Here is a 21,841-nt window from a genome sequence, read left to right on the forward strand (position 1 = left end):
CATATGATGTCATTTGTGGCCATTCTTAGAATTGTATTTATATGGTCAATATTTTTATGGATGTTGTCTCGATTTTGTATTTATGTAATTTTATTTTTAAATTTAATTATTATGATGTCATTAATTGATTAATTAATTAATCATTTGTAAGTCATTGGAGCAAAAGGTTTGTGGGAGTGTATAAAAGGAGGGTCAGTTATTTTGTATGTCATTCTGAAGAAGTTTTTATTAAAAAACGAAAGCGCTAAAGCATACTTTGTGGATTCTGGTTTATTCCTTCTGGTGGTGATTTAAAGGTTTGTGTACTTTTGAGATTACGTGGTGCTTTAAGTGGAACATGGAAGGAGTAGACGGAGTGGATCCACCTACAGTCAATTCTTTGGCAACCTCGCTTCATACCCTCAATACTACAGTTGCTAATCTTGTTCAGCTTATGGAAAAGCTGACTCAACATAAGGACAGTGTTCAAACAAAAAACAATTCACAGGGCTCTAACACTAATGCAACAAGTTCTAATTTCGTAGAGGATGATTCCAGCATGTTTGGTATTACACCTGCCCAATGTCGCCAATCTACGAACTCTACTTTTCTGGGTAGAGATGAGGAACGGACGTCAGCTAACTCGAGCACTTCTACGGGTAGCACTTCCGGTAACGAACGTAGATCTTTAAGTCAATGGCTTGAAGGGGACCGTGAATGGCAATCGGCGCCATTGAACAGCACGGACATGAATTGTTCACTTGACAAACAGTTTAATCTGTTTGAAACCCTCAGTAAAGACTACCGAAAGTTGCAACTCGAGAATAGTTACCTGCGTGAATGTAAACGGAGGGAACAAATACCGAAAGGGCTTTGATTATGGCGTTACCCTACAGGACTTAATAAGGACTCTGAACTTTATTTGGAACTTATCCAGATGTTTAATAGGCATGGATGTGAACTTTTAGAATGCCTTATTAAGGACAACAACAGAAAAATGGTAATTTTATTTGACAAAATCAAAAGTATTAATAATAGTATAAAAGGAGATTTACTTTTTGAATTTAAAAGGACACAGTATGATAACATTTTTAAAAGTATCGATTTATACATTGCTGAGTTGAAAGATAAAAAAGAGGGGAAGCTTAAAAGAGATGAAAAGGAGTATGCACAATATAGAGCATACCCGCCCCCACCTAGAAGCCAATTGAAGGTTAAAAATTATTATGGTAACAGTGGTAACAATGACACAGATGTTGTTAACTTTGAATTTGATGGTGAAGGGGAGACTATTCTCGACCCTTTAGAATTCCCCCCTCTGAGGAGGTCAGAGCGACTGAGGAACCAGAGAGGGGGTATGAATTACTACAACCACAACTACAGGGGGAGAGGGAGAACACATTAATGCATGATTTAGATGTGTTTGATGTGGCTTACGATCATAGTTTTGAAAATAGTTCTGTTCAAATTGTTTGTAACAAAAGTGATGATTTTAAGGTGTATAACTACAGTGACATCACATTTGATAATGACATTGCAGATGTGTTTGACAAAGGTTTATCCTTTGTCCCAAGTAATAGAGCAGTATTAGATGACATCTTAATTGATTTAAAGTTATACACAAGAAAACTGAATTTTCAGTTTTGTTTTAAAGACAGCCCTCAAGACAGTAGTAACACACATTTGAATAAAAGGCCAAGTGTATTTAATCCACCCCTTTGTCCTGTAGTACAGACGTTCGAAAAATTATGTGAATATGACATTAGGGAGAAATTTAAAAATAAAAAGAATAACACCCATGGCCTTGACAAAACAGAAAACAACCTGAGTTCAAAGGAGAGAGTTAGTACAGAATTTGTGCAACAACAATGAATTAAGAATTATGAAACCGGACAAGGGGGGTGGGTTGGTCATTATGAATAAGAATTCATATATTGATAAAATATTTGGTATTTTACATTCTGAGACATATTGTCAAATTAGTCTCAACGAGAAGAATATTATATATAGAAAAGTGGATATACTATTAGGAGAACTTCTCATGAATAGACAAATTTCTTTAGAGGAGCATTTATACATGGATGTGAAACACCCAAAAATACCCACAATTTTTGGAATCCCAAAAATTCATAAAGATTTAGAAAATCCCCCCCTAAGACCCATTGTTGATGCCAAAGCATTGAAAACATACTTTGTTGCTAAATTTATAGACACACAACTTAAGAACACTCTTTCTGATTGCAATTGGATTGTGAAAGATTCTTGGGATTTATTAAGGAAAATAAATAGAAAAATGTATAATGAGGCACTGATTTTTGTAACAATAGACGTAAAAGATCTGTTTTCAGTAATTCCACATAATATTGGCATTGAATGGTTTTATTCATTTTTGTGCCAATATACTAGACTTACACACTATCATATTCTAACAATCAGAAGTTTGATGGAATTAATTCTGGAAACTAACGTTATAGTTTTTGAAGAGCAGTTTTTTAAACAGTGCAATGGAGTAGCCATGGGGGCTATATGTGCCCCTATTATTGCCAATATTGTTTTGGCATTTTGGGAAGTGGAACATATATTTAATAGTTCCTTTGCACAATATTGGACCTATTATGGCCGTTATTTAGATGATATAATTATTTTATGGAACAACAGTGAAGATACACTTAAACAAGTTTTGGCATTTATTGATGAAAGTACAGACTTCTTAGAATTTTCACATGTTACTTCATTCGATAAAATAGACTATTTAGATATCACTATTAGTAAAAACAACTTGGGTAAATGTTTTGAGACGACCATATTTAGAAAACCCACATACTCGAATACACTGCTGCATTTTGAAAGTTTTCATCCTATACATCAAAAGAAGGCCTTAGTAAAAGGACAAGGGGTAAGACTAGCTAGGATGATATCAAATCATTGGGAATTTCTTGACCAAATCAACATTCTTACTGATATGTTAGCAAAGAGAGGCTATCCCTCAGATTTTGTAGAAAAAACATTACAAGAAGTAGTTATTAAGAGGAATAATGGGCACTTTTTTCATTATTAGGTAAGGGTACCGAAACTGTTTACCCAAGTGGGGGGGGTACAGAATCCAAAACCTTCAATGAAGCTACAATTTTTAAATACAATGAACAGTTTATAGACATCAGACAAATTATACAGCATAATTGGAATGTATTTGATATCAATAAGGAATATACCAGATATAGTGGGAAAGGTGCCTAATATTGTATATAAAAAAGACATAACTTTGAAAAATATGATAGAGAGGTCACATGACAAATATTATGGAAAGAAAGGCATGTTTAAATGTGGGTTTTGTATGCAATGTCAACATGTTATAGAGGGAACTGAGATGGATATTCCAAATTATGGGAAATTTGTATATAAGAAAAAATATTCCTGTAACAGTAAGGTAGTTGTTTATTTGGTAAAGTGTTCTCAATGCCCCAGTTTTTACATAGGAAAGACAATTAATGCATTTAGAAGTAGAATATAACAACATTATTATGACATCAAAAAACAAGACATTAAAAATGTCCTGGCTTTGCATATTAAAAACAATGAAGGACACTATTTCAAGTTTTGCATTATAGAGCAAGTTTCACTATGTGAAAGAGGTGGACCCCTTAATGACTACCTAGAGGCTAAGGAACTTAGGTGGCAGTTGAGGACCAATGCAACACAAGAACCAGGTTTAAACAGCAATATTTCTATCAGTTCTATACTAAGATTAAAAGCAGAAGGCTATTTATAATTATGAACATATATATATATATATATATATATATATATATATATATATATATATACATATATTTTTACAAACATATGATGTCATTTGTGGCCATTCTTAGAATTGTATTTATATGGTCAATATTTTTATGGATGTTGTCTCAATTTTGTATTTATGTAATTTTATTTTTAAATTTAATTATTATGATGTCATTAATTGATTAATTAATTAATCATTTGTAAGTCATTGGAGCAAAAGGTTTGTGGGAGTGTATAAAAGGAGGGCCAGTTATTTTGTATGTCATTCTGAAGAAGTTTTTATTAAAAAACGAAAGTGCTAAAGCATACTTTGTGGATTCTGGTTTATTCCTTCTGGTGGTGATTTAAAGGTTTGTGTGCTTTTGAGATTACGTGGTGCTTTAAGTGGAACATGGAAGGAGTAGACGGAGTGGATCCACCTACAGTCAATTCTTTGGCAACCTCGCTTCATACCCTCAATACTACAGTTGCTAATCTTGTTCAGCTTATGGAAAAGCTGACTCAATGTATGGACAGTGTTCAAACAAAAAACAATTCACAGGGCTCTAACGCTAATGCAACAAGTTCTAATTTCGTAGAGGATGATTCCAGCATGTTTGGTATTACACAGGCCCAACGTTGCCAATCTACGAACTCTACTTTTCTGGGTAGAGATGAGGAACGGACTTCAGTTAACTCGAGCACTTCTACGGGTAGCACTTCCGGTAACGAACGTAGATCTTTAAGTCAATGGCTTGAAGGGGACCGTGAATGGCGTTCGGTGCCATTGAACAGCACGGACATGAATTGTTCGCTTGACAAACAGTTTAATCTGTTTGAAACCCTCAGTAAAGACTACCGAAAGTTGCAACTTGAGAATAGTTACCTGCGTGAATGTAAATGGAGGGAACAAATACCGAAAGGGCTTCGATTATGGCGTTACCCTACAGGACTTAATAAGGACTCTGAACTTTATTTGGAACTTATCCAGATGTTTAATAGGCATGGATGTGAACTTTTAGAATGCCTTATTAAGGACAATGACAGAAAAATGGTAATTTTATTTGACAAAATCAAAAGTATTAATAATAGTATAAAAGGAGATTTACTTTTTGAATTTAAAAGGACACAGTATGATAACATTTTTAAAAGTATCGATTTATACATTGCTGAGTTGAAAGATAAAAAAGAGGGGAAGCTTAAAAGAGATGAAAAGGAGTATGCACAATATAGAGCATACCCGCCCCCACCTAGAAGCCAATTCAAGGTTAAAAATGATTATGGTAACAGTGGTAACAATGACACAGATGTTGTTAACTTTGAATTTGATGGTGAAGGGGAGACTATTCTCGACCCTTTAGAATTCCCCCCTCTGAGGAGGTCAGAGCGACTGAGGAACCAGATAGGGGGTATGAATTACTACAACCACAACTACAGGGGGAGAGGGAGAACACATTAATGCATGATTTAGATGTGTTTGATGTGGCTTACGATCATAGTTTTGAAAATAGTTCTGTTCAAATTGTTTGTAACAAAAGTGATGATTTTAAGGTGTATAACTACAGTGACATCACATTTGATAATGACATTGCAGATGTGTTTGACAAAGGTTTATCCTTTGTCCCAAGTAATAGAGCAGTATTAGATGACATCTTAATTGATTTAAAGTTATACACAAGAAAACTGAATTTTCAGTTTTGTTTTAAAGACAGCCCTCAAGACAGTAGTAACACACATTTGAATAAAAGGCCAAGTGCATTTAATCCACCCCTTTGTCCTGTAGTACAGACGTTCGAAAAATTATGTGAATATGAAATTAGCGAAAAATTTAAAAATAAAAAGAATAACACCCATGGCCTTGACAAAACAGAAAACAACCTGAGTTCAAAGGAGAGAGAGTTAGTACAGAATTTGTACAACAACAATGAATTAAGAATTATGAAACTGGACAAGGGGGGTGGGTTGGTCATTATGAATAAGAATTCATATATTGATAAAATATTTGGTATTTTACATTCTGAGACATATTGTCAAATTAGTCTCAACGAGAAGAATATTATATATAGAAAAGTGGATATACTATTAGGAGAACTTCTCATGAATAGACACATTTCTTTAGAGGAGCATTTATACATGGATGTGAAACACCCAAAAATACCCACAATTTTTGGAATTCTAAAAATTTATAAAGATTTAGAAAATCCCCCCCTAAGACCCATTGCTGATGCCAAAGCATCGAAAACATACTTTGTTGCTAAATTTATAGACACACAACTTAAGAACACTCTTTCTGATTGCAATTGGATTGTGAAAGATTCTTGGGATTTATTAAGGAAAATAAATAGAAAAATGTATAATGAGGCACTGATTTTTGTAACAATAGACGTAAAAGATCTGTTTACAGTAATTCCACATAATATTGGCATTGAATGGTTTTACTCATTTTTGTGCCAATATACTAGACTTACACATGATCGTATTCTAACAATCAGAAGTTTGATGGAATTAATTCTGGAAACTAACGTTATAGTTTTTGAAGAGCAGTTTTTTAAACAGTGCAAGGGAGTAGCCATGGGGGCTATATGTGCCCCTATTTTTGCCAATATTGTTTTGGCATTTTGGGAAGTGGAACATATATTTAATAGTCCCTTTGCAAAATATTGGACCTATTATGGCCGTTATTTAGATGATATAATTATTTTATGGAACAACAGTGAAGATACACTTAAACAATTTTTGGCATTTATTGATGAAAGTACAGACTTCTTAGAATTTTCACATGTTACTTCATTCGATAAAATAGACTATTTAGATATCACTATTAGTAAAAACAACTTGGGTAAATGTTTTGAGACAACCATATTTAGAAAACCCACATACTCGAATACACTGCTACATTCTGAAAGTTTTCATCCACCCCTTTGTCCTGTAGTACAGACGTTCGAAAAATTATGTGAATATGACATTAGGGAAAAATTTAAAAATAAAAAGAATAACACCCATGGCCTTGACAAAACAGAAAACAACCTGAGTTCAAAGGAGAGAGAGTTAGTACAGAATTTGTACAACAACAATGAATTAAGAATTATGAAACCGGACAAGGGGGGTGGGTTGGTCATTATGAATAAGAATTCATATATTGATAAAATATTTGGTATTTTACATTCTGAGACATATTGTCAAATTAGTCTCAACGAGAAGAATATTATATATAGAAAAGTGGATATACTATTAGGAGAACTTCTCATGAATAGACACATTTCTTTAGAGGAGCATTTATACATGGATGTGAAACACCCAAAAATACCCACAATTTTTGGAATTCTAAAAATTTATAAAGATTTAGAAAATCCCCCCCTAAGACCCATTGCTGATGCCAAAGCATCGAAAACATACTATGTTGCTAAATTTATAGACACACAACTTAAGAACACTCTTTCTGATTGCAATTGGATTGTGAAAGATTCTTGGGATTTATTAAGGAAAATAAATAGAAAAATGTATAAGGAGGCACTGATTTTTGTAACAATAGACGTAAAACATCTGTTTTCAGTAATTCCACATAATATTGGCATTGAATGGTTTTACTCATTTTTGTGCCAATATACTAGACTTACACATGATCGTATTCTAACAATCAGAAGTTTGATGGAATTAATTCTGGAAACTAACGTTATAGTTTTTGAAGAGCAGTTTTTTAAACAGTGCAAGGGAGTAGCCATGGGGGCTATATGTGCCCCTATTTTTGCCAATATTGTTTTGGCATTTTGGGAAGTGGAACATATATTTAATAGTCCCTTTGCAAAATATTGGACCTATTATGGACGTTATTTAGATGATATAATTATTTTATGGAACAACAGTGAAGATACACTTAAACAATTTTTGGCATTTATTGATGAAAGTACAGACTTCTTAGAATTTTCACATGTTACTTCATTCGATAAAATAGACTATTTAGATATCACTATTAGTAAAAACAACTTGGGTAAATGTTTTGAGACGACCATATTTAGAAAACCCACATACTCGAATACACTGCTACATTTTGAAAGTTTTCATCCTATACATCAAAAGAAGGCAGGGGGTAAGACTAGCTAGGATGATATAAAATAATTGGGAATTTCTTGACCAAATCAACATTCTTACTGATATGTTAGCAAAGAGAGACTATCCCTCAGATTTTGTAGAAAAAACATTACAAGAAGTAGTTATTAAGAGGAATAATGGGCACTTTTTTTCATTATTAGGTAAGGGTACCAAAACTGTTTACCCAAGTGGGGGGGGGGTACAGAATCCAAAACCTTCAATAAAGCTGCAATTTTTAAATACAACAAGCAGTTTATAGACATCAGACAAATTATACAACATAATTGGAATGTATTTAATATCAATAAGGAATATACAGATATAGTGGGAAAGGTGCCTAATATTGTATATAAAAAAGACATAACTTTGAAAAATATGATAGAGAGGTCACATGACAGATATTATGGAAAGAAAGGCATGTTTAAATGTGGGTTTTGTATGCAATGTCAACATGTTATAGAGGGAACTGAGATGGATATTCCAAATTATGGGAAATTTGTATATAAGAAAAATATTCCTGTAACAGAAAGGTAGTTGTTTATTTGGCAAAGTGTTCTCAATGCCCCAGTGTTTACATAGGAAAGACGATTAATGCATTTAGAAGTGGAATATATCAACATTATTATGACATCAAAAAACAAGACATTAAAAATGTCCTGGCTTTGCATATTAAAAACAATGAAGTACACTATTTCAAGTTTTGCATTATAGAGCAAGTTTCACTAGGTGAAAGAGGTGGACTCCTTAATGACTACCTAGAGGCTAAGGAACTTAGGTGGCAGTTGAGGACTAATGCAACAGAAGAACCAGGTTTAAACAGCAATATTTCTATCAGTTCTATACTAAGATTAAAAGCAGAAGGCTATTTATAATTACGAACATATATATATACATATATTTTTACAAACATATGATGTCATTTGTGGCCATTCTTAGAGTTGTATTTATATGGTCAATATTTTTATGGATGTTGTATCGATTTTGTATTTATGTAATTTTATTTTTAAATTTAATTATTATGATGTCATTAAATAATTAATTAATTAATTAATTAATTAATTAATTAATTAATTAATCATTTGTAATTCATTGGAGCAAAAGGTTTGTGGGAGTGTATAAAAGGAGGGTCAGTTATTTTGTATGTCATTCTGAAGAAGTTTTTATTAAAAAACGAAAGCGCTAAAGCATACTTTGTGGATTCTGGTTTATTCCTTCTGGTAGTGATTTCAAGGTTTGTGTGCTTTTGAGATTACGTAGTACTATAAATTTGCTATTAATGTCTTTTTTATCCTCTAATATTACTATTGAAGCTCTTCTTGCAATTAATATGAGTACTACTGTCTTCCTTTACCCCATGTATTCTGCTGAATAACCATCCTGAAAACCTTTCTTTATCAAATTCACATGTTCAGTTCTTTCCAAGTGTGGCTGCTGTAGCATAGCTATTTGCACTATACATTTTAATATAGTTCTCTACTCTTTCTTTTTTGTATTTATCTGTGATACCATTAACATTTAAAGACATTATAAAAAGCATCATATTCTTGAGAAATTATTATTCCCACCATTTATGTATAACAGTTTTTTGTTAAATGTCTAGTCCCAGCTTTTGTGTCACATGCATGTACTGTTTGGCAGGATAATCTTTATACAGTTGTTTCTTGTCATCTTCATTTGAGCCTATGTCACATCTTACAGAACTGTTTGTTTTATTGAAAACATTCAAACAAAAATACATACACACCCTGTATCCCTCTAAATCCTAATAACTTACTAATAACAGATAGAACTATGTACATCCTCAGATATGAAAGTTTTACTGTCCTAATAGGAACAAATGTTCCAAACTAACAGCCACACACACAAACCTGAGTTGACCTAAAAGAAAGGTTATCCATGCTAAGAAGCATGGTATAGTCTATGGTTCTATGAAGTGCTGTCTAGGTTTGGCTTATCTTTATAGCTATCTCAGCTGGAAAAACACTTGAATGCTTAGAGAAAACATTCTGTCCAAGCCATTTCTCTTTATCAGATTCTCTGTTAGAGACATGAGAACCAGATACAAAACTGTTTACTAGAAAAATAAACTTATAATAATCAATATTCTTTTTCATTTGTTTTTTTCTTAAAACTTGTTACTAGATTAGGTAATGGCCTTAACCCAGTCATTCCCCTATGCAAGAATAAGAAAACTCACACTAATTTTTCTTTTGTCCTGCTTTTTTAACCAGATTTTTTTTTACATTGTAGCGCCTAGATTTCTTAAAACTGAAGAGGGAGAAAGAAAAAAAAAAGAAAGAAAAAACAGGAGCACCTATTTACATTAGTATCTTGATTACACTTAAAAGTAACTGAAAAAATTACTTTATAACATGCAAAGAAAATCATGCACCATTTATATAGTATTATTAAGAAACAATGTTTTACTTACAGTTAGCATTCTCCCTCCTCTTCCCCTCTCCTGAGTACTTTTCAATGGCATGAAGTAGGCCATATGCTTTACAGTCCCCTGCTAGTTTAACAAAGTCCAAAGAAGTCCAATACTTCCAGATTTTCTTGTTCTGTCATGTTTCACAAATATAATTATTGCTTTGTAATCTTACAATTGTCAGTTTCCAAGTTACTGATTTTATTCTCCAAATGTTTATGACATGCTTTAGATTAACAGTTTCTTGTTCTATTTCTGTTCATCTCCATCTCCCAAACACTGTCTCTGCTTCATTTCCAATGTACTCTTGATTCCTTTAGTCAACTCTTGTACTTTTTTCCTTCTGTCAAACATTTTCTGTTGAAACACTGTAAACATTTTCACTGGCACAGTCTCTCTGTAGTCTTTACTACCTAAAGAACAAGAAGCAGAATCTCCTTCTGTTTCACAGCTCACTTTTTGTTTGACAAACATTTGTTTTTCTTCCTTAGCATGTACTTCATCAAAATGATTTTCATGCCTGCTTCTCAACATTCCCTGAATAATGAAATACATTTACTCCTCTTCTGCCTGATGTACAATGAGTCATTCTCCACAAACATTCTGCTCTCTCTCTCATTCTTAGTACTTTGTGCTTCTGCCACTGTTTTGTCAGAATCAACAACTTCTGATGGTAAGATTGCGTCTTTACTAATAAAGGTCTAGGTTGTTTTCTCATAGCCAGATTTGGAGCATACACACGATGTGCCCTTTCAATTAAAAATTCCTGTTGTGGAATACCAGACAAGTTGCTTATTTGTGCTTTCATAAAATTAATACAGTCTGTTCCTTCCAGCTTCTTGGGTACAGCAGAAAATCTTAGGTTTTCCCTACATGCCCTGTCCTCTAATTCTAATATATTTGAAACATCTCTTCTTGTGCAGTTTCATATTCAGCCAGCCTTTTCTTCATTTCAACCTCTGAGTTTTGCAGTATTGTCGCCTTATCTGAATATCTGTTTAAAGCTTCTTTTGTTTGAGTTGATATACTCCATCAGTGTTTCATTTATTTTAGTCAGGTCTGTGTGCAGTTGCCTTATACTTTTCTCTAGGTTACTGGGAGTCATGTATGGAGTTTGCACTGCTACATTACTTTTCCCAGTCAGTGTCTTTTTGTCACATTTTCTAAGTGATGTTCCTTCAGGTCCTCTGTATTTCTTTTATCCTGGCATCCAGGCAGTGCACTTACTAGCCAGTTACTAAAATTTACCCAGATATCTAGGTCCACTTGCTTTTTCTGTTAAAGTTTCTATTTTCATACTGGAAGAGCTAGAATTAAGCTGTTACTCAATGTACAGCCATCTTGGAAGTCCTTAGCCACAATATTATTCTTCTCAATCAGCAAAGTCCTAGGGCTGAGCTGCCTGAATGATATCTTCAGTACAAGCCCAATCACCTGTGACTCCAGGTTAAAGATGCAGTGCAGAAAATTCACTTTATTTCATTCCTGACTCCTTATGGACAGTAAAACTGAAGCTTGCCAGCCTAGCTGCATCTTAACATTTTTCACTATGAGGACTATGAGAAAATCATAGAGACTGTAAAATACCAATGTATTAAATCACTTTATATTTCTGATTGCTGTATAGCAAATTGTTTCCTTTTCTGGGCCTACAGGATGTCAATGCAGCAAAATAAAATCTGTGTTGATCTATTTTGGCAATTACTTTTACCAGGAAGCATCTGTTTGATGAGTTAGCCATTACTGTGTGCAGAAACAAAACTGATATATCTAAATAACCCAGATATGTCATAGAATAATAACAGTGTAATTGGGGGGATAACAATAACTACAAGGTGAAAATCCAGACTTCAATAGTACAAGGCTTTATTCCATCCTTGTTAATATGATCGTGCTCAGCTGATGATAAACTTAGTATTACATTGGCTGCTTGTAAGATTTTGTAATCATCCACAGCACAGAACAAGATTTACTACTGAGACTTACGAAATTCATCAAACTCATCTCTGCAGTAGCCTGCAGTATTGTAACTCAGACCCTGTATTCTTCACAAGATATAGTACAGTGTCTAATAGCGTGTCACTAAACAAGTAAATTGGTTCAGTCTTGGCAACATTAGAATAGTTGTTCTTAATAGAAATATTGACAACAAAGACAAAACATGAATGTTTAACCTCATATTTACTGTTAAAGGTAAAATGCAGTGATATTAGCCATTATATTTCATTGCCTTTGCCAATATTTATTGACCATCACAGTGAAAATATAACTGGACACTGAACAGTGCCAACCATTTGGAGAGAATAAGCAGGAGGAAAAGGCTTGCTAAAACATCCCTTTCTGTAGCTCCTTGTGAGACTTTCTGTTGTGAGGGTAAATCCAAGCAAAGAGTCAGTTATCAATTTGTGAACTGAGTTTGCCAACTCACACAAGGCGATAAGTGTAATGGGCAGGTCATATCAATATATGTCATTTTAGTATAAAGAAAGTTAGGTTTCCCAATAATGTGCATTCTACCTGTTTCACTTACAACCACTAGGAGTACATATACAATATCTTGTAGTAATGAAGTAAGGTATGCAAATAATTCTTCACTGTCTATTATATTTTTAATACATGGTACAAATTACTATATGCTTATGTGATTTCCTGTGAGTCCACCTCAGACACACAGTAAAGAAACTTTAGTGGTGGCACATTTTAACATTGGCCATCTTGTCTGATGTTTTATGTTTTTGTCATCACACAATATGTTCTGAATCATGTAATAGTTCATGTTTTCTACAACTGTCAGTCATAGCACTGTGCCATTGTAGATTCTGCTTTGGAGAGCTCTAAACATGGAAACAATGAAAACAATATATATTTTTTCATTCTGGTAATATTTAGGGATTCCTTCATCTTGTAATTTACTGTCATTGGCTGCATCCAAAACATATATATATATATTTATACACACACACACACACACACACACACACACACACACACACACACACACACACACACACACACACACGTATATGTATTTATATATGGGTGCTAGTGATTATATCAAGTGTGTGTTAGGTCGACAGCTATCTAGTCAACCATATATGGTTGAGTAGGCAATTGCTGGACAAGTGTGTGAGACTGCAAAAATACAGGGTTTAGGAAATTTGATCTTTCCCTGTGATTGTGTGATCTCGGCGTTACTATATATAATCATCAGGGGTTGGGGTGCAGGGGGGGCACCCCCCCTCAAAAAAACAATGTTTTTGTTTTTTTAGAAGTTAGCTTTTGCATGTGCCAAAGCTCTTTCTCAGCACATGCATACTATTGTATGGGTTACATTGTTTTCGACCTTTTGAAGTAGATATTATTCCAATCAATACTGGTTGTTTTTAGATTAAATGTGGTACACTTATATATATATATATATATATATATATATATATATATATATATGGATTCCTATCAGATCGCCGAAAGCTCATTTGACCGAAACGCACCGAGACCAAATGACTGAAAACTCATTTTGACGAAAACTCATTTCGCCAAAAACTAATTTCACCGAAAATAGTACAGGCAGTGTATATGCCCTTTTCCCCAGTGTAGTGCAACCCTGGAGTTAGAATATATAAGTAGGGGAATGTGGGGGTGCAGTCCCCCACATTGTGGGTGTGGGGGGCCTCCTAGCTTAGTTTTATACTGTCCAGTTCCTGTTAACTAGGTAAGTTGGTAGTTTTTAACAACATTAGGTTGGGGGCTATGCCCCCATACCTCCCATTGTGGGGGACTGTGCCCCCCACACCCCCCCTCTTATATATTCTAACTCCAGGGTTCCACTACAGTGGGGGAAAGGGCATATACACTGCCTGTACTATTTTCAGTGAAATGAGTTGTCGGCGAATTGAGTTTTCAGTCATTTGGTCTCTGTGAAATGAGTTTCGGTGAAATGAGCATGCGGCGATCTGATAGGAATCCATATATATATATATATATATATATATGTGTGTGTGTGTGTGTGTGTGTGTGTATATTATCAGACTTTGTGAAATTGCTGGGAGATGACGACCAGTACATAATAGTAACATTAGATGTGTATAGTCTTTTTACGGTCATACCCAATGATTTTGGGATAACTTCATTGAAACATTATTTGGAGATGAGTGATTATGATCAAACTAAAACAGAGTTGATCTGCTATTTATTGGACTTAATTCTACATAACAATGCATTTATATTTGATAAGACCATATACTGGTAAAGATCAGTTGTTGCCATAGGCACACCATGCTCTAATAGTTATGTCAGTTTGGTATTGGCTAACTGGGATAACACATTTGTGTTCAATAATAACCCCCATGGAACAGCGTAAAATTGTTATAAATGTTTTGTAGATGATCTTTACCTGATATGGAGAGACACACTAGAGAGGCTGGAAATTTTTATAGAATACTTAGAGTGTACAACTGAGTTTCTTAAATTTACCATGCACTACTCTTCTACTTGCATTAATTTCTTGGACATTAATGTCCTAAGAGATGAGAAAGGGACTGTCAGTACAGGCATCTATAGAGAAAATTGTAAGGAAAATAATCTCTTGAATAGGAACAGCATGTATCCCTCATATATTTTCTCCAGTGTGATAACAAAACAACTGTACAGGACATCTAGTCTCTGTACCAAAGATGAAGATTATTTGTCATTTGTGAGGAAGCTGGAATTGGACCTTCAAGAAAGAGGGTATAAACACAGAGAAATAGATAAAGAAATGACTGCATTCAGTGGAATTAGAAACAGTAAATTACAACCCTTCTTTAAATATCCACAAGGTGACATTTACTCCAAGAATAACGAAACTCCAGATGATGGTAAAGTGGAGCGCACTTATTCTATGAGACATAGAAACAGGCTTACTTTAATGTATGCTAGTGATCTTAAGTATATTTGTGAGATCATCATCACATTGTCAAAGAAACACTGAACATCAAAAAAAAAATCTAAAAAGAAAAAAGTCTTCTTTTATGTTTTTGCAGGGGGGGCAAGCCCCCCTGCACCCCCCACATCCCCTGCTACTTAAATATACTAACGCTGAGATCACACTACATTGTAGAGAATGGCTGTACAGCCATCTGCATTCAGGACATTCAGTGTTTCAGAACCTCAATCATCTGGTCTTCGGCAATGTCACAATCAATGTTCTAAAGCTTTGATCATTTGAAGTAGACCTATATATATATATATATATATATATATATATATATATATATATATAGATCTATGTCAGATGATCGAGTTTTCAGAAACTGGAAATTCATACGGATGAAACCATATGATCAAGTTTCCAAAAACTTGAACATCAAAAATACCCCACAAAAATCTGCTTTTTTATGTTTATGCAGGGGACAGGCCCCCTGCATCCCCCATGTGGGGAGCTGTACCCCCTCACCCCCTTCAAATTATATATACCAACTCCGAAATCACACTACAGTGAAGAAAAGGGTAAATTTCCTGATCCTTGCTGTACCTCGTTTGCCATTCAAAAGCTTTGAGTTTTCAAAACCTGGATATATATATATATATAGATGATTGTAGCTGTTTAAGTGCACCCCCATCCCCATATGAAAAAGGGGCAAAAAGGGTTTATGGATTGATACAGTGGTGCAGCTGCTAGCATTGTCACCTCACACCAAGAAGTTTTCCAGTTCGATTTTCAGCTGGGGTGCCTTCTGTGCGGAGTATGCATGTCCTCCCTGCAGTCAGGTGGGTTTCCTCTGGGTGCTCCAGTTTCCTCCCACATTCCAAAGACATGCAGTAGGTAGACTGGACACTCTAAAATGGCCACAGGTGAGAGTCTGTGTGCGAGTGAGTGTACAAATGAACTACCATGGCAGGGCTAGCCACCTGGTGGTGTAAAATCTTGGCTCGAGATGATTGTCACTGCTGAAGTGACATCCTGACCCCATGTCCAAAATAGGAAAAGGAGTTGAGGATGTATGGATGGATAGATAGGTATACATATTAGCCTGTAGTTGTACAATTTCTAAGAGAATAGGTACCAGATAATTTTAATCAATACTAACTTTGGATCATTTTTGATGTCACATTAATCTCAAAACAGGTATTATTATTATTATTATTATAAACGTATTCACTTATTTATTTTACTTTGCTAAATGTATAAATGTAAATGAGGCTTGGGGGAAAAAGCTCCAGTAAACAAAAAAACATATATGCATTATAACAACAAACTGACAATATATCTGATACCATTTCTGGAGATGGGTGCTGCTAATAGCTGCAAGACATTTTCTTCAGCACTCACACCATTGATAAGCCACACCTCTGAATTTAGTGAAGAATACAAAAAATTTTTTTTTTGCATGAGGGCCCCCCACTTTACACCCTCACACCACAGCAGTCTAACTGTATTAACTCCAAGATCACAAAATACTGGTGGTAAGGAAGTTATGAGATATTGATCTCAACTTAGCGGTTTCAGAGAAACAAAAGCTGACTCAACAAAACAGAGGATTCCCATTTCAACTAAACCCTACATGGCAAACATTATTTCTTTCTTATTAACAATACCTATTGCTTATAGCGATGTACCAGATAACATTAACAGACAATGTCTTTACAAAATAATTAATTCAGAACTGGGTATACCATCTAAACCTGAGTGAAAAAATTATATGATGTCTTCCTGTTTGTTTCGTGCTGCTACTTGCATTTACATGCATGCATACCATAGTTCATTTAACTATTTATTGTAATCAACTATTGTGCTGAGTACAATAAATACACGAAGATAACTGTTTCAGTTAATACACTTTACTATCACATTTTTCTTTTCAGATCTACAAGCATGTAGCACAGATGCTATCAGCTCTCTATGGCAAATACCCAAAGCTTGTTTATACACAGTCACATTTATACCAAAAGGTCTGATATTTTTCTCAGAGTCTGATGTATAACAGTTCTTTCTTTGTATAACAGTTTTCCTTTGTTCCCTTGTCCTTGGTTCTTTGTAGTTTGATGATCCATGGAAACTCATTCTTGCATTATCTGAAACGTGGTGTTCCAGCACTATCTGAAACTTGATGCTCTAACTTTATCTTGCTTGATGTTACATCTCTTTACTTTGTTGATGTCCTTCCAGCTGCCATCTGTGCAGTTATTTTTACAGACTTTGTTTCTCAATAACATACTCCTTTACATGGATGCCAATATCTAATTAAGCTATGCAGCACACTTACTACTACTTATTTTTCAGCATTTTATATTATTTCTAAATTAACCCTTTATATGTCATACCATTCTTGCAGCTTTTTATTCAAGCTAATAATCACGCTAGTGAAAAGACAGTGAACTATTATTCTTTCACTGAGGATTCTACATTAATTTAGCATACCTCAGTCATGAGTCATGCTAACATACTTTAGCCAGAATATACATGAATGCAGTTAGTTAAAATGGACACAGAAAATGTAAAGATCTTAACACAAAATATTTTTGCTAGTCCGAATTGAATTACATTAGTAGTGTTTTACTTTTATCAATAGAGATACTCATGTACATATTGCTAGTTGTATCCATTACTGCTCATGATTATGTTTTTTTCTTTGATTAGGGAGGAGTGACCCTATATGGACTGAAGTACAATATTGCTGTTGGGATTCTGTTTATTGATGCCTGGCTGAAAGGTAAACAGAAATACAAAATCCAATCCCCTCGCCCACCATCTCTCTCTCTATTTTTTTTTTTTACTTAGCTCACTGAGTTTATAATTTGGAAACTGTTGCTCCTGATCAGCTTGTTTGTTTTGCCTATCCTGAACCTCATACTAATCAGCAGCCCTTGTAAGTAATACAATTAGAGGCAGTGCAAAAGTTCATTTAAATTATTTTAAGTTTTCAGAATCTGGGTCATAAAATATGACATTAGTTTTGCATAACTGCTTGCTGTTTCAAAGCTCATATGCATTATTGTGACAAATTACTGCAAAAATACTGCACGTTCTTGACCAAACTTCCCCAGTCTGTGGGAATACCACCTCCATCTGACCTGAATACTTGATACGTGCCTAGTGGGAATAACCTGATCAGCAAAGGTAGAAAGACAAATAATTGTAATATTGCAGAATCTCACAGGGTGGCGGTACTCAGATGCTGTGTTTATCTATTACTTACAGTGAACTGACAACAGGTACTTCCATGTCCTAAGATGACATTTTGTTGTGTAGTCTGTAATTTCCTCTGCTGCTTCTATGATTTATTTCACAAAGCTGACATTTTTGTAACTAAATATAAACTACAAAGGATTAAAGATTAACACAGACATTTTAGTTGTTGTTTTATACATTATTTTGGTAACCCTGCTTTGGCTGCCACCAGGAGTTAGCACTTAGTTTTAAACATCCCACTTCATATTGTATAATAAAATGTGTAGATCTCTAAATATTTGTCAAAATATATAACTTAAAAAAATTCCAAGATAGCTGCACACTGGTCAACAGGTTGATTGGAGATCTTCTAGTGTGAAAACAGAAACTTTGGAAAATAGGGAGAAAAAGTTGTCAGTTTGGGTACAATTCAGTTACTGGCTAGTAACTACACTGCCTGAATGCCAACAAAGAAGAAATCTGGAAGAAGTAAGAGAAATCAAGTAAAAAAGGAGTAGAAGAATACTCAGGTGGAGAAGAGCCTTGCAGCTGTTCCACAAAAAAGAAAAAAAAAGAAAGACAATTAAATTTCAACTTTGATACAGGATCCATAAATCAAGTGGATTCAGAGGGGTTTAAGTAAGTGAGACACTGGAGGAATATTTGAAGTAAAATGACAACAGTCTGGAAAGAATAGAAAAAGTTTTAGCAATTATTTAGATGAGCTGACAAATCTGCAGAAATGAAAGGCTGAAAAAGGAAAACCTGGCTGAATATGAGGCTTCTCAAGAAGAACTGTAGAGTTAGAAGACAGTGTACACAAAGAAAATCTGAGATTGTCTCCTGCACCAGTGAAAATGTAAAGAATAGATTGCATTAATTTTAGATAGTATAAATAAGCAATTGGACTGGTATTCCACAGTAAGGTCTGCTAACTGAAAGGACACATTGTGTTTATGCTTCAAACCTGGCCATGAGAAAGCAGATAAGACCCACGCCATTAAAAAATGCAGTCTTAACAGCAGAAGAGCCACTCTTGACAAAACTGCAGAAGAAGGGAAAATATTAAAAAAACACTGGGGACACCAGAGTGTTTATGGAAAATTATTTACTGTACACCAGGCAGAAGAAAAGCAATTTTATTCCTGCTAGCAGGGGATGTTGAGCAGCAGGTATAAGATTTAAGTTGCTATATCCAGCTGTTTTTAGAATATTTTTTCCTGGTGGATCAAAGACATTTCATTTTTTGATGCAGAACAGGCTAAGAAGGAAAGAAAAAAGTCCATTTAGCCAACAGAGTGTGTCAAAAGCAGAAGAGAATTTTGCTTCTCATTACGCGGTGGTGCAGCGATAGCATTGTCGCCTCACAGCAAGAGGTTTTCCCATTTGATTCTCGGCAGGAGCACCTTCTGTGTGGAGTCTGCATGTCCTCCCCACAGTCGAGTGGCATCCGAAAGATATGCATGAATGGGCGTGCCTTTGTTGAAGGTTGGGCATCGTGCTGGCAGCTCAGCATTGCAAAAATCTACTGCCAATCATTAGCGGACTGGAGTTCCGCCGTGGCGACCTCTAACCGGGAAAAGCCAAAAGAAGAACAAAATTCTACTGGCAATAGTGCAACCTACAGAGAGACCTTGCCAGTGAAACCTTCTCCATTATTCCCAAGGAAAATGATTGAGTTAAAGAAAAAAAAAACCTAGGAGCTAACTAGAAAAATCAGAAGTGCTTTGGACTTGATGAGAGACCAGCACTGGATGGTCAGGATGACAAGAATGAAGACCAGCATTAATGTGAAAGTAGGAAATACATGGAAGAATGGTAAAGTGAAATCTCCATAAGACACAGTTTTAAAATTAAAGCTATACTTCTGCAAGAAGAAGCATCTAAAGCAAGACTGGAAGTTTGTTGTCTATGCTGAATTAGTGAGGGGGCTTTAAAGCATAATTACCTCTGTCATTAATGTTTAGAAAGACCATGATGAGCCTGAAGATGTAACTGTAAGTAATAAAAAAGTTCTGAATAAATTATGTATAAAACATTTTGAAGTAAACCATGTGCTATATTGTAAAGTAGTTCAGTATAGTATGCAGAGGTATTTTAAGAGTGAGCTTGTGGGTCTCATAAGTGACTGTTGTTTATGCTAGTGATATTAAAGTAAGAAAGTACTTCTCTTGACTATAGTGTATGTAGGGTTTCTACTGTAGCAAGATAAAAGCTGAATATAATCCATACAATGTCATGAACTTGTGTTATTGGACAAAGAACTAAAAGTGTAATCATATTATGTGACTAACTATCAATTTTGTCATGAAATATCAATGTCATTCCAGGTATAGACAAAAAACAAAGATGCTTGAAGGGACAAAGTGGAAGATGCAAATATTAATGTTACGGGAGACACATTTAGATAAAAATGAGCATGTGAATTTGGCAAAGAAAGGACTTCAGAAATGAGCTTCAGTAGTCCATCACGGACAAAGACAGAGAAGGGTGCAATACTTCTGATTGAAAGAGGTGGCTCTAATAGTGATAGAACAGGAGAGAAAAGACAAGCATTGATACATTTGTGGTAATTATCGGTTAATGACAGGGAAAGAGCATTACACTGACATGTATTTATATTATCCCTAAAACTACTATTATGGAGCTTATGAGAATTTGGGGAGAAATTATTATCTTTCATCACGGAACATTGTTTATGCATGGGGACTGGAATCTGATATGCAATAGTGAGGATATATCAGGGGGGACCTAGAAGGGAACCTGTAACAAAAGATGGTAGATTTCTGAAGAAATATATGCGAATATTTGGAATTGAAGATGTGAATTTACCAGTAGGAGCTCATACAAAATTTCCATATTATTCCCCAAGGTACAAAAACTGGGCTAGAAAGAATAGAAAGTATATTTTACAGGAGCATGGGCATTTAACTGAAAGTGTGAAAACACATCCAATACCTATTTCAGATCATGCACCAATAAAGACTAAAATAAAGATGCAGGGCAATGTAATAAAAATGACACTGACACTGCCCTACTTATTTGTTAAAAAGAGGGGAATTTAGGCATGGGCAGTGGAAATAATTGAAGATGTATGAGAGAAAACAGACATTTCTCTAGAAGGTACAGCTAGGTAGTGGGATAAAATGAAAATGGAATTAAAAATATGGTAGAAATAACAGAGTTAGTGATATCGGAAAGAAGTAATTGGATTTCCTTAGAGAGGTGGTCAAAGATTAAAACATTACAGAAGAAGGAGAAGGCAAATCAAACAGAACAAGAAGAGAAGCAATTATATGCATGAGTTTAGAAAAGCTGTTGTTAAGCAAGTATTTCTGATAATAATTGCAGAGCACAAAATCTCTTGTCAGACATGGAGAGCCTATAACAAGAAAAGTAACCACAGATCTTATAGCGGTATTAGAGATGCT

The 21,841-nt window shown here is 34.7% G+C and overlaps 1 protein-coding gene across 3 annotated transcripts in view; it reads left to right on the forward strand.

The window, feature by feature from the left end:
• LOC122793512 (malate synthase-like) overlaps positions 1-21,841 on the forward strand; it is a 512,976-nt gene that overhangs the window by 331,165 nt on the left and 159,970 nt on the right. For all 3 annotated transcript variants that reach the window (XM_044061636.1, XM_044061635.1, XM_044061634.1), the window contains one exon: positions 17,880-17,952. In XM_044061636.1, coding sequence (XP_043917571.1) covers positions 17,880-17,952 — 73 coding nt within the window. The remainder of the gene's footprint in view (positions 1-17,879; positions 17,953-21,841) is intronic.

The sequence above is a fragment of the Protopterus annectens genome, chromosome 2.part0 (genome assembly GCF_019279795.1).
Source record: "Protopterus annectens isolate FY-2018-M chromosome 2.part0, PAN1.0, whole genome shotgun sequence".
Lineage (NCBI taxonomy): Eukaryota > Metazoa > Chordata > Ceratodontiformes > Protopteridae > Protopterus > Protopterus annectens.